Here is a 12,541-nt window from a genome sequence, read left to right as displayed (position 1 = left end):
GACATCTTGACATCTCTTCTCCCAACTTTTAATCATCATTGCATAACTAAATTCTAAGAGAAGAAGGGCTGTTGAGTCAAGGCTCCATATTTTTTCAAGATGATTCTAAAGAAATAAATCGAAGAATCTCACCACTGAGATCCCTGGAGCAACAGAGCTGCCATCACCTCACATCGAAGCGAGAGAGAGAGAGAGAGAGAGAGAGAGAGAGAGAGAGAGAGAGAGAGAGAAAGAGAGAGAGAGAGAGCGCAAAGACTGTCTGTCACCTTTCCCTGTGGGTTCTAGCAAACTTCAAGAATCTTAGAATTTACCTCTGCATTTTAGTTTTTAAATGTTTGCCTACAATAGTTAGTCACAAACATTTCACCTGTGTTAAAATAAAAGTTAGAAAGACTAGAGAACAGACCACATAAGTATAGCTAGGTGACAGAGCTTTAGTCTTGTTTTGAGAAAAATCTATCCTGGTTTCCATAAAGATGAAACTACTCTGTATATGCATACTGGCCAGCGGTGAGTAGGGTGTTCTTTCCCCACAAGAATGAACTAGCCCGCCCCTGGACATATATCCAAAGAACTCCATATCCTGTCGAAGAGACCTGTACCTGTTGCTACACTATTCACAATAGCAAGGAAATGGAATTAGCTTAGATGTCTATCAACTGCTGAATAATGAATATGTGGTACATGCACACAATGGGATTTACTCAGCTGTAAAGAAAACTGAATTCTTAGGAAGATTAATGGATCTGTAAAATGTAGTATTTAGTAAGGTGATCTGAAAGAGAAAGACAAAATACACTTGTTTCATAAGTATAACAGAGCATGCAAATGTATATACATGTATGTGCATGCACGCACGCAAGTACACACACACACACACACACACACACACACACACACACACACACACACGAATGTTAGGTCCCTACCCAAAGTCAGAGGTAAATTTCATTCCTTTGACCAAGAGAAAATAGTGTTTTCTTAATGCTTCAACTACACCCTAATCAAGGCTACTGTAGCATTTTACCCTCAAGAGTGGAGACCTTAAAATCACGTAGGGAAAGCACTAAAACTGGAGAGAAAGCATAGGTATCACTGTTCAGAAAACTGGATAAAGTATATGCAAGATATTCACCTATTACTCCTTAGATTTGCGGTTGTTTCCCTGCGGTCTAAAAACTACTTATAAAATAGAAACTACTTATAAAATAGAAACCTGTGTCTTCGAGCTCCTTAGACATCCTGATTAATCTAATCTATTACATTTAAGACTAAAGCCTAATGAATCAACATTTAACAAACTTCTGAAGACTTTATAAACCAGTGGTTCTTAACCTTCCTAATGCTGTGAACCTTTAATACAGTTTCTCATGCTGTGCTGACCCCAAACGATACAATTATTTTCATTGCCTCTTCAGAACTGTAATTTGCTACTGTTATGCTATTATCATAACGTAAATATACATGTTTTCCAATACTGTAAAAAGGTCATTTGACCCCCAAAGAGGTTGTGACCCATAGGTAGAGAACCACTGAACTAGGGTTTAAAAGGAGTTTGATCCACACGCTTCTGTACAGTCACAAGGATGTCCAGTCAGATTAGATGCCAGCGCTCCTTTTGGCATTTTGGCTGGAGAACCAAGGACATTTTTGAGACCCTCACTTTGAGGTTCTGCACTAAGATGTTTCTCTCCTTTTTCATCACCAAAAGCAGTACACACTTTCATTTTTACAGGAGTCAACCACAGGCTTGGTATAATTTCCATTTAAAAGGCGACCTATTTAGAAAATCTCATTATACCATCATACGCTAGCTTCCTTTTCCAGTGAATACAGCGGCCACACTAAGCTGTCAGCCTAGAAGAAGCAAGTTCTAACCCTATTATCAACTAAGAACTATGAGACGCCTCAGGTTTTGTGTGTCTGGATATTTCAGATATTTGGGTTGTGAAAATCATATTCTAACACACTTTTTAAGTCATTCCAGTTTGTTCATAGTTAAGATTGCATAAAAATCTGTATTTAAATTGTAAGGTTGAAATCATTAAAGAAAGTGCATCTGAACCTGCTTCTGCTACTGAAGTCTATACAAGAGAGGTTTCCTCTTTATTGCTTAGGAAATGTCACTTGATCATTCAAAACTGATTGGTAACATCAAAAGAAGGAGATCTAAAAGGAGAACATGAAATGTTCAAACTGCCAGTAGTAAGTTCAGAAATTTAGTCATGCTTCCCTAAGTGAAGGGAGCCTGGATTCCTATCATGGAAAAGATACACTCTCTTCTTAGGCAGAAAACTCATACACGTAGAGACTTTAAAATATACTATAATTTAGAGGGTAGGAGAATTGAATAATCTTGCATACTAAAAATGTATTTATAAAATAAGGTATTTATACAAAGTTTGGAATGAGTATCCCATAGAACAGTTATAAATATCAATTCAGATTTTTATACAGCTCATATCTTTTTGTGAAACTTCCAACGAACTGAACAGGCTCCATGTGTAACCAAGGAGTCTGAACAGCAGTGTTCATGTCCATGAGTGCTGTTCAGACTCCTTGGACAGCTGGAGGTCGCTCCTGCCCTCCCTGGATCATGGGGTCTAGAGTGCTTAGCTGCCTTGTGTTTTATAACTTTCTAGTGTATTCCTTTAGATCTCTTCTCTCCTGAAACACATGTTCTCCTTCATGCCTTTCCTCCTCTACACTTCTTGAAAGCATCCCCTCTGCCCACTTCTTAAAACTTACTTTAAATAATTAACTAGTGAACACATTTGCGCGCGCACACACACACACACACACACACACACACACTTTAAGATTCTAAGGCTTTAGGAGGTGGAGGCAACTGTCCTTCCACTACAGTCTGCAGTTTGTTGTCTGAATGTGAAACTCTGAGTATGTCTTCCTACCCACTGCGTTTCTACGGAGCATGCTATTCTCTCTCTGAACTCTCCTGCTACTATCTCCTCCTGAGGATCTCCTTGACAGAAGAGAGAGGTCCTTTGACACAGGCAGCCTTCTTTCCTTCTAAGGCTCCCTCTAGTTCCTGGGTGGAATGATTTTCTCTCATCACCGTCAGTCCCTTCTGGTCTACAAGGAAGTGCATCCATTAATACTTCAGAGAACTAAGACCAAAGGGGATTTCTTCAGCACGTCACATTCCTAAGTGTTACTGCGCAGTTCATTTCCTTTGGGCCTTCTCAAAGAAAATGGACAGGGATAGTTGGCCATAAAATGAGAAAGTTTGTAAATGAGAAATGCTAGAATATTTAGAAAAACTTACAATCACACTATAAAATCCCAGTCCTCTACAAGATAAACAATCTACTACCTTGCTTTGATGGAGCTGGATTCAACTAGGTGTTAGTGGAATACAGTCTAATTAATGCACACTTGATGGCTCATCAATTAGCACTTGCAGATATTTGCATTTTTAAGAGAAGGTATTTTGTAAATCCCGAAGTTTTTTTTTATATATAATTTAAGATACTATAGTGGGATTTTAATTTGTAAGTTACATAATTAGAAATAAATGTTTCTGTAAATACTGATTGTCCCGTAATCTTGGCAGAGATATATATACCTATACAAACAGCTTCAAAGGAAACTAAAATGAGAAAAAAAATTTGTAGGACTGAGTCCAGCAAGACAATTTACGGATAAGGGCACAATGCGAAGTGAAGGGTGGATTCTCTGGCTCTTTTTCTGAGTTCATTTTTAGCCCTAAGTAAAGGACTGTTACGATCTCAGACATGATTGGATCTTTTGCTTGTCAAATCTGAATTCTTGCAAACCCTCTCTGTTTACTTTTTGCTGCACTAAAGTAAGTAGCTATATGAGCAGGGCCATCAGGCCTGAGGATTTCTTCTTTCTGACCTCCGATGAAACAACAAAAAAGCTGACGAAGAACAGGTGGACACGCCACACTCTTCTGTACAGGGAGGTACCCTTGCCTCACACTCACTCATACACATACATACATGCTGTAATAACCAGCCACGTAAGCTGCAGAAAGCACTGGGAAGCCCATGTTTGACTTGGCCATCATTAGTATTATTTTAGTTTTAGTTATTACCTCCCAACACCATTCATCTTTGACATAGAAAGGTCACAAAGGTATTAATACCAAGTGCTCCTCTGGGTTTGGTACAAGCCTGCACACTGCTACCTATTACAATATTTAAAAGGGACAACATCTTTTTTTGTAACAAAGGTAGAAGCCCTCAATTTTAGCTTGAACTTTATCATTGACTAAAATCAAAGATGTTTATTAAAACCAAAGTACAAGCAGTGTGTGGTAGCAGATACCTTTGATACCAACAGTCAAGAAGATAGGCAAACAAATTTCTGCGAGTTCAAGGCCAGCCCAATTTACATAGCAATTTCCAGGGCAGCCTGGACTACATAGTGAGGTCCTGTCAAGAAACAAAATAACAAAAAACGCATAAGAAGTCTAAGTGGTAAAAAATATCCTTAAAAAAACCATCCCAGTTCTAAGCAAGAATGTAAGTATTCGAGGAGACAAGACTAAACCTAAGATGATAAGCTATATAATAAAAGCCTAAAAATTTCAAAATGCTCATATTAAAATATTAATTATGTATATGAAGTTACAGTGCTCCAAAAGTCACTTAGGATTGAGGGGATCTGAAAATATTGATTATTAAAAATAGTCTGACCTGGCTATCGAAAGAACAACAAAAACTGAGGTACAAGTACATTCTTCATTTGTACATAGTGCTTTAATGTTTTTATTGAATTGTCAAAAACTGTTTATAACTTACCCTGTGACAATGAAACCATTTACCATTCTCATTTCACCAGTGAGAAAACTGAAATTCTGAGTGATTATTTAATACCAAAAAGTGTTCATTCATTCATTCTACAACTTTTTGTATAGCTAGGAAGGGCTATTCACAGTTAAAAGCACTGGAACTAAGCAGTAGACAAAACTGAGACCCCCAAAGAGGTAAAAGTGTTATAATCCAATATAAAATGAATCCTAACTATGCAGAGAGCAGGGACAAGAATTCACATACACACTAAACATGGAAACACTAAACGTATGGGACAATTGGGAGGTGTATGTAAGAAAGAAACAGAAGACTTATTACTTCTGACATTTAGGATGCGTCAGGCAGCTGGGGGTATTCTAGGGCCTTGAAACAGAATCTATGACTCTGAGGCTTGGATATCATTCAGTACAGCTATCCTTTGGCATCCACAGAAGTTGGGTCCAGAATGCCCTTCAGACACCAACATTTATGGATAGATGCCCATGTCCCTAATGGACAAGAAGTTACACTGCAACTCAAGGGCATCTTACTAAGCATACTTAGCAGAGTATAAACAACATTTAAATAGTTGTTACATTAAATTGCTTGTGTGATAATGACAAGAGGAGGTAAAGACAACATATCTTGACAACAGGCACAAAACATCCCAGGCTTCAGAATGACAATGGTGGAGCAAATGTTGGAGAGAGACTATAGACCCATTCATCGGTACAGATTCAGTGAAGCACCTGATGTGGCAAATTCAAGTAAATTGGACTCATGCTTTTTGGTATTTTTTAAAAATACTTTTGATCCACAGTTAGTTGAATCCACAGATTCCAGATCTGAAAACACAGTTTGTAAGTCACATTCCTAGAAGGGATATGCTTTAAGCAAAACTTTTAGAATAATGTAAACCCAATCTACCTTAATAGTCATATGCTAAATATAATATATAACTGGTGTAGAATATTGTTTTAAGGTATGTTACTTTTGTTTATGCTCTGGAACATTGGTGAAATGATGCAAAGATGTGTTTGATTAAATAAAATTCACCTGATGGCGGCTGAGCCAGCAACTAATTGACAGGAAGTTGTAGGGAGGAGCCAGGTGTAGAAGGATTTATAAAGAGGGGCCAGAAGAAGCGGGACTTATTGGAGATGCGAGGAGATGAGTTCGGGAAGTGCTTGCTATTCAGCCTTTCTGGGAAGCAGAATTTCATCTCAACCTTTGAATCTTGTGTTCTTTAGAGGATCAGAGATTTAGAGAAATTTTCTTAGTAGCTTTGAAAGAGTAGGTGCTGAGAGAACAGAATTTCCTCAAGCTAAGGCTCTTGTGGTCTAGGCCCTGCTGGTAGAGGTGGAGCTGCAGTTGCTGACTAGGGCAGCCATAGTTTGAAAGGTAGCAACTATTAAAAAAGAGGACAACTCATAACAGCCCTAACATCATTGATGATTTTGTGTTCACTCTCCTGAGCATTTGGCTTTAAGTCGTGGCTAGGTTATCACACATGATTCAATATAACATAAACTTACTGCATTTTTATTACTTAGTTCCATGAGAAAACCATGGCACAAAAAGGGGTTAAATGTCTGAAAGCAATGCAGGCAAAAAAGGCCAAGAAATGAGCTAAATTTGTTCAGAATCTAATCTCTTATCCCAGAGTTAGCACAGTTAAGAGTTAAGAAGCTGACTAGACATAAGATCAGTTACCTATCAGTTACCATAGTCTTAGCCTGAAATTTTATTAATTTAAAATTTATATCTCTGGAAATGCAAAGAGGGGAATAAACACATGTGAAAAGATAAAAAGTGAACTGTGCTCATAAATGATTAAAATTTTGAAATAATTGCTCAAGTCAAGCATCAAAGACTCAGGGAAGGATATCCTATTGACATAAGAGAGAAAGGAAAACAGGACACAAGGAAGTCTTCTGGCAGAAGTCACCCTGCAACACCAGCTTTGATCTCTGCAGCTGTGGTCAGAATTCCAAGGAGGAAATGCAAGACAGGACCCAGCAACAAAATCAGGCACAGACATGGAGTCCTAGAGATTTCCCTGGTTCAGATATTTTCATTTAGGAAGATGCTAAGGTTAGTCCATTTGGAACTGGCTTCCATATTCCCCTTTGGGAAGATGCAAAGGTTAGCCCATTTAGATCTAAGATTCTATCATTTCATAACTCTACAGGCAGAAAGTCATGCTGAAACGTGGAACTTCACAAATGATCTCTTTCCTTCTTTACAAGCTTTTGCCGTTCTTTCTGAAGCACCGCCAACGCTTCCCACAGGCATGATCATAACTTCAGGACCCAGAAAACAGTGTCCAACTTTCAGAATCAAAATTAGCATATCACTATTTAAGAAGGTAGAGTAGATTTAAAACAAAGACCGTTTTGTTCAGGTGGAAGTGTCACTAATAAAATAAGTGCTCAAAAGTAACTCAGGATTCTTTAAAAATGATAATAATTTAGGGATCATTAAAAACAGATTTAATGTAGCACCCCCATTTCCCAAGCAAACACAATGCACACCATGACATGTAATTACATATTGTCAGTCACTATGCACATCATCACCATCAATTCTGTCCTCAGTGAAAGGGAAGGTGAGAAACCCAAAACACAAACAAGGTTTACAAAGGCAAAGAATGTTCTTGGCCTTTTTTAGAAAACTCAGAGAGCACAGGTAGGTACGTGTATACTCTGGCTTAACTCCCTGCTTGTGATCTGTGAGCATTAAAAAGACAAATAGTATTTTCAAATGGGGTAGTGTTGAATTTCAAATGCAGAAAGGGTTGTTTGAGCTGTGCCGTCCACTAGAGGGCAATAGAGTGTTCTCAGACAGCAGTGTGGCCATGTGTCTTGTTTCAGGTCACTAGTGCGCTCAGCTCACTAGTCTGCATTTCCTTGAATGCTAAGCGTGCTAGCAGAGAATGTGTTCTCATAAGTGCTCTCACCCTAAATTTAGTCCTGCTGGTATTTTCATTCCTCACATAATAATAATATGTTAATCCAAACGTTGTGTCATATTAATCAAATATCTTCTTATAAAACTACTTTGAGCAATTTAATAACTTTAAAACACATTTTATAAGATTTTTTTAAAAAAACTATTAAAACATGAAGATAGTTCTTTGATGCTCCAGTATTTAAATTCAAACAGTTTAGTACTTAAAACGCACAAGTGAAAATACAGTAATGACAGTACCAAAATATTAAAAGACAGCAGCGGACATTAAGCACGTACTTCTTCCATATTAACTCCACAGTAATCAACATTTTGCCATCAAACAAACTGTTGAGCTTGAGGCTAAAGCAGATAAAAATCTTGGCTGTTAAGGTCCAGGTGATCTCCCAGTTTGCCTCCAGGGACTCATAATCAGCCACCAAATACAACACATACACCTCTCAAAAAGTTCCTGCCCTAACAGCCTGCTCTCTGCCTGTGCCTCTCTGTCTCTATCGCTGTCTGTCTGTCTCTATCTCTATCTTGCTATCTATCTCTCTCTTGTTACTCTCAGAGGTGGCCTCTTGCCTGCCTCACAATAAATCTCTTGTGTTACATCCGTTGCATAGTGTGATTTCTGGGGCATTCCTTGGCCCCATTCACCAAGGTACTCTTCTGCCCCAAAACCACTTATACTCTGTCGAACAGGCACCTACACCAAACACAGATAAAGATGAGCTGATAGTGTGAGGCTTGAGAACCAGACGACACTTGGCATTCAAGGGTCAATGCACAGTTGTGCTCGCCAACAAGAACTCCTGGCCTGTCTTTAAGCATAGCCCCTCCCTATTCTTGCGGTGATGTACTATATGGTAGAGTTTTACTTTCATATCTAATAAAGTCATGGCAGCAATTCAATTTTCATAAAAGTTATGTATTTTCATATTCCCATATTATGTTGTAGTTGTCTTCTTTAACCATGCCAAAAACTAGTAAAACAGTACACAATGTGAGTAACTGTTTTAAAAGTGTGATATTGGGCAACAAGATCATATATTTTACAAGCCACCTTGTTAGCAAACTAAGTCAATTCTATTAGACCCTTCTGTGATTTTACATCAAACCATTCCACCTTTAGCTTTTTTTTCATAAGCGAAGCGATGTTAGCTGATAATGCTTTTGGATTCACAATGTTTGTCTTTGCTGCTTCATGCCTTGCATCTCGGCTATCAGTTGGCCCTCATTGCCACTCCTCCCTGCGGGTAGAATATCCTAGCAAAGGAAGTGTTCTAACTTCAGCATGATGATTATGTCCATCCACCCAAGCTTGTCTGTGCCTGCTGTCTGTCAATATTCTATAAGTGAAAGAGTATTCGGTAACCAATTTACGAATAGGTGGTTATGAAAGCCCAACTATGCCTCAGACGATCTTGGGCAGGTTTAATATGGCACAGGGCATACACAAGCCATCCATCGAAACTACTCCATATTCTAAGAGGACTGAAAAGGAAGGAAACACACAGGGTAGTGCTCTGCTCCATGTTGACACAAGAACTGTAAGGAAACAAGACTGCACACAGAGCATCAGGACAAACAATAATTCTCTCTTTTTCACCATTTTTTTAAATAAAAGAAAGACACTGGAATGATTTTTTTTTCTGACAACATCAAAAGTCAAATCCTTATGAATTGTGTCGAACAATGACAGGCTTCATTGGAAGAATACTTGTTGCTATATCTAATATATCTGTATACTCTGCTAAGATTTTAATGATTATCTCCCTCTGTCTCCTTATTTAATAGCAGTGTCAAGTCCTATTACAAAAGAGACTAAGCCCAATAAGGCTTCTTCTGTGGCTAAAGAACATGGAATTTTTAAAAAAAAACTTTGCAGAAGCTGAGTGGAAAGTGCCGGACTCAACAGATCTCCCCATTTAGTAACAGAATCTCCCTTCCTGGACTGCGGTTTGTGGGAAGGCTAGGGTGAAAGAGTTTCTTCTGTCCCTTTTAAAATGTAGCATTTTCCCGCCATTTCTATGAACATACTGGCAGTGGAACTTGAGATGTGATTGCCTCTTCATTAAAAATCAAGCCAGACATCTCAACTACCTCACAGGAAGGTGTGCCCAGAGAAGAAGCAGAAGGCGAAGTGGGAAAAGACAAGTGAATACCCATCTCTTGGTGTGATGAGGGGGTGGGATTCGTATGATATTCTTTAGCTATGCCCTGTAGCTCAGGCTGTAAACTCAGTACTCAAGAGGCTGCAGTAGAAGAATTTCTTAAGCTCAGGGCCAATCAAACCTCCAAAAACCACAACAATAGAACAGTCATTAAATGCCGTAGTTGATACTATCAACACATGGAACACAAGAGAGCTAAGGATCTTTAGCACATGCCTTCTAGGAGCCACAGTTGTGTTGAAAAGATTGACTACCATACAAAGCCACTCAAGCCAAGAGAAAATATAAAATACAAACCTCTGTTTGAAAAGATTAACGTACGTTTGAAATACAGACACACACATTAAACTTCAGAAAAACAATACAGAGAGACACGGCACAGATAAAAATAAACCTACTACAAACAGTGCTAAGGGTGTACAGAACAAACCTTGGAAGGAGTTCCATTTCTGAGGACAACCTAGAGTTTATATTAATCAGAGTAATTTCAGAGGTAATAATCCACAGGATAGCCATGATACAGCTGACTTTTATATCTTTCTTAAAGTAGTAAAAAAACAAAACTTCATTAAATCACTAGATTTGTTATGAATTATTCCCAAATAGGTAATAGAACATTTTTAAAGTTTCTTAAATATTCAATGGAACACTCTTCTTTTCTTCTGGAGAGGGGTTATCAATGAACAAAAGACAGTCACACAGTACACTGTGCCATCTCCTCTGAGAAAAATCTATACCACAGCTCTTCGGGAGTCATCTATTCCCCACTATATTCTCCAATGTAAACGCAAAACATGCTCAAACCTCAGACATTAGGACGAATATTTAACAACTGTCTGGAATAAACTCCAAAGCCAACAGCAGCAGCAGCAACTCCAAAAGCCTCTGTGGCTGCCACTAATTTATTGAGATGTATTGGGAACTCTTGAGAATGAAGAATCTGCTAATTAGGCCCCCACAAACAAGTCCCCAAACTTTGACAAACTTCAGGCAAACATCTGATGAAGAACTTTGATTTATGAGCTTTCCCAGGTGAAACCTGAACAGATGGTATCTTTTAATAACAACTAACACATGAGTTTGTTAGGAAAACCGATGGCTTCAAAATATGCTGCTTGGTAAAGGAAATGAAGAACATTTTAGAGGCATCTACCTTATCTTTGTCTTCAACAACATCTGCTAAGACATCATCTGGATCCAAGATTCCTCCATCTGTGTACTCTAGATGATGAATCTTCACCCAGTATCCCGGATCCTGTGGTGGAACAAGCAGATGAGATGACTCAGACTACTTCTACCAAAGTAAAATACATTTTAAGAGAAATAATCTGTCTCAATAAGAATATGCTATACTGACTGTCTTCGGGTTTCTACTGATGTGATAAAATGCCATGACCAAAATCAACTTAGGAAGTAAAAGGTTTATTTTGTCTTACAAGTCTCAGGGCAGAGTTACTCGGGGAATCATGGCAGGAACTCAAGCAGGGCAAGGAATCTGGAGGGGAGACCTAAAACAGAGTCCACAGAGAAGAGCTGCTTACTGGCTTGTTCCCCATAGCTTGTTCAGTCAGCATTCTTATGGCACCCAGGACCACCTGTCCAGTGGCTACACCACCCTTAGTGAGCTAGGCCCTTGTACATTAACCAACAACCAAGAAAACCATCTCCAGCTTCCCTACAAGCCAATCTCGTGGAGACATTCCTGTCAGTTGAGAGCTCCCCCACATGTGTCAGCTGTGTGTCAAGAGGACAAACACTAACCAGCACAAAAACAAAGATCTTTTCATATAAAGTTGTCACTTTTATCGTGTGTTACTCACAGAATACCCACCTCATATTTTTCTGAAATTAAATTATATTTTTAAAAAATGAATTGCCCAACCAACTTGAAAAGCATATTCCAACTTAAGTAATGCCAAAAATATTCTAGAGGAGAATGATCTTGAAGGTACTTTATCAACTGTAGATAGTTTGAACTGTAATATAAAATTCCCAAAGCAGAAATATGTATCGTAATGTAAAATTCCAAAGTAGAAATACATAACACTGTAACTCTAAAGCTATGGCTTCAGAATATCATCGTGGGAAGGGAGGCAGGTTCATCTCTTTAACTTTTCCATGCTCAGTGTGTGCCCTCAGCTGCAGTGTCTTAGTGGTACCTGGAGAAGAGCCCCAGCTCTGTTCCCAGTTTTCACAGCATGAGTCTCTGGGTAGCTGTGTTCAGAGTTGAATATGGAGTTCTCTAAATAGACCTTATGATTTATACTACTTCCAACTATTGTTTTTAAATGCTTAGTTTGAAAGAAACAATCTGATATTAAATGTGATGGTGATATAACTTTTTCAATTGCTTGTGCATTGTCTTGTTCCAAGATCAGTATGAAAAAAAAAAGAATTATAACAATGGGAAAAAAACACAATTTGACAAATGAAGTGAAGTAAAGCATCAGTAGAGATTTTAAGCAACAGACAAGCTAAAACCCAACTTTGTTCTATGATTCTTAACCTCGGAAAGGAAGAAAGCATTAAGCTATAAAGCACTTGGTAAAGAAACAGATACCAGTTTCTAAACAGAGATGGAAATCCTACTAGGATAAAGCTTTAAGCCTTATCAAATGAATCTTTATTAAGAAT

At 38.4% G+C, this 12,541-nt stretch overlaps 1 protein-coding gene across 6 annotated transcripts in view; it reads right to left on the bottom strand.

Moving 5' to 3' along the window:
- Positions 1-12,541, bottom strand: part of Pard3b (par-3 family cell polarity regulator beta) — a 974,006-nt gene that overhangs the window by 829,872 nt on the left and 131,593 nt on the right. For all 6 annotated transcript variants that reach the window (XM_048458971.3, XM_048458969.3, XM_048458967.3 and 3 more), the window contains one exon: positions 11,061-11,162. In XM_048458971.3, coding sequence (XP_048314928.3) covers positions 11,061-11,162 — 102 coding nt within the window. The remainder of the gene's footprint in view (positions 1-11,060; positions 11,163-12,541) is intronic.

Source organism: Myodes glareolus, chromosome 1 (genome assembly GCF_982192425.1).
Source record: "Myodes glareolus chromosome 1, mMyoGla1.1, whole genome shotgun sequence".
Classification (NCBI taxonomy): domain Eukaryota; kingdom Metazoa; phylum Chordata; class Mammalia; order Rodentia; family Cricetidae; genus Myodes; species Myodes glareolus.
Note: the sequence above shows the minus strand (reverse complement) of the source record. Positions and strands in the feature narration are given on the sequence as shown.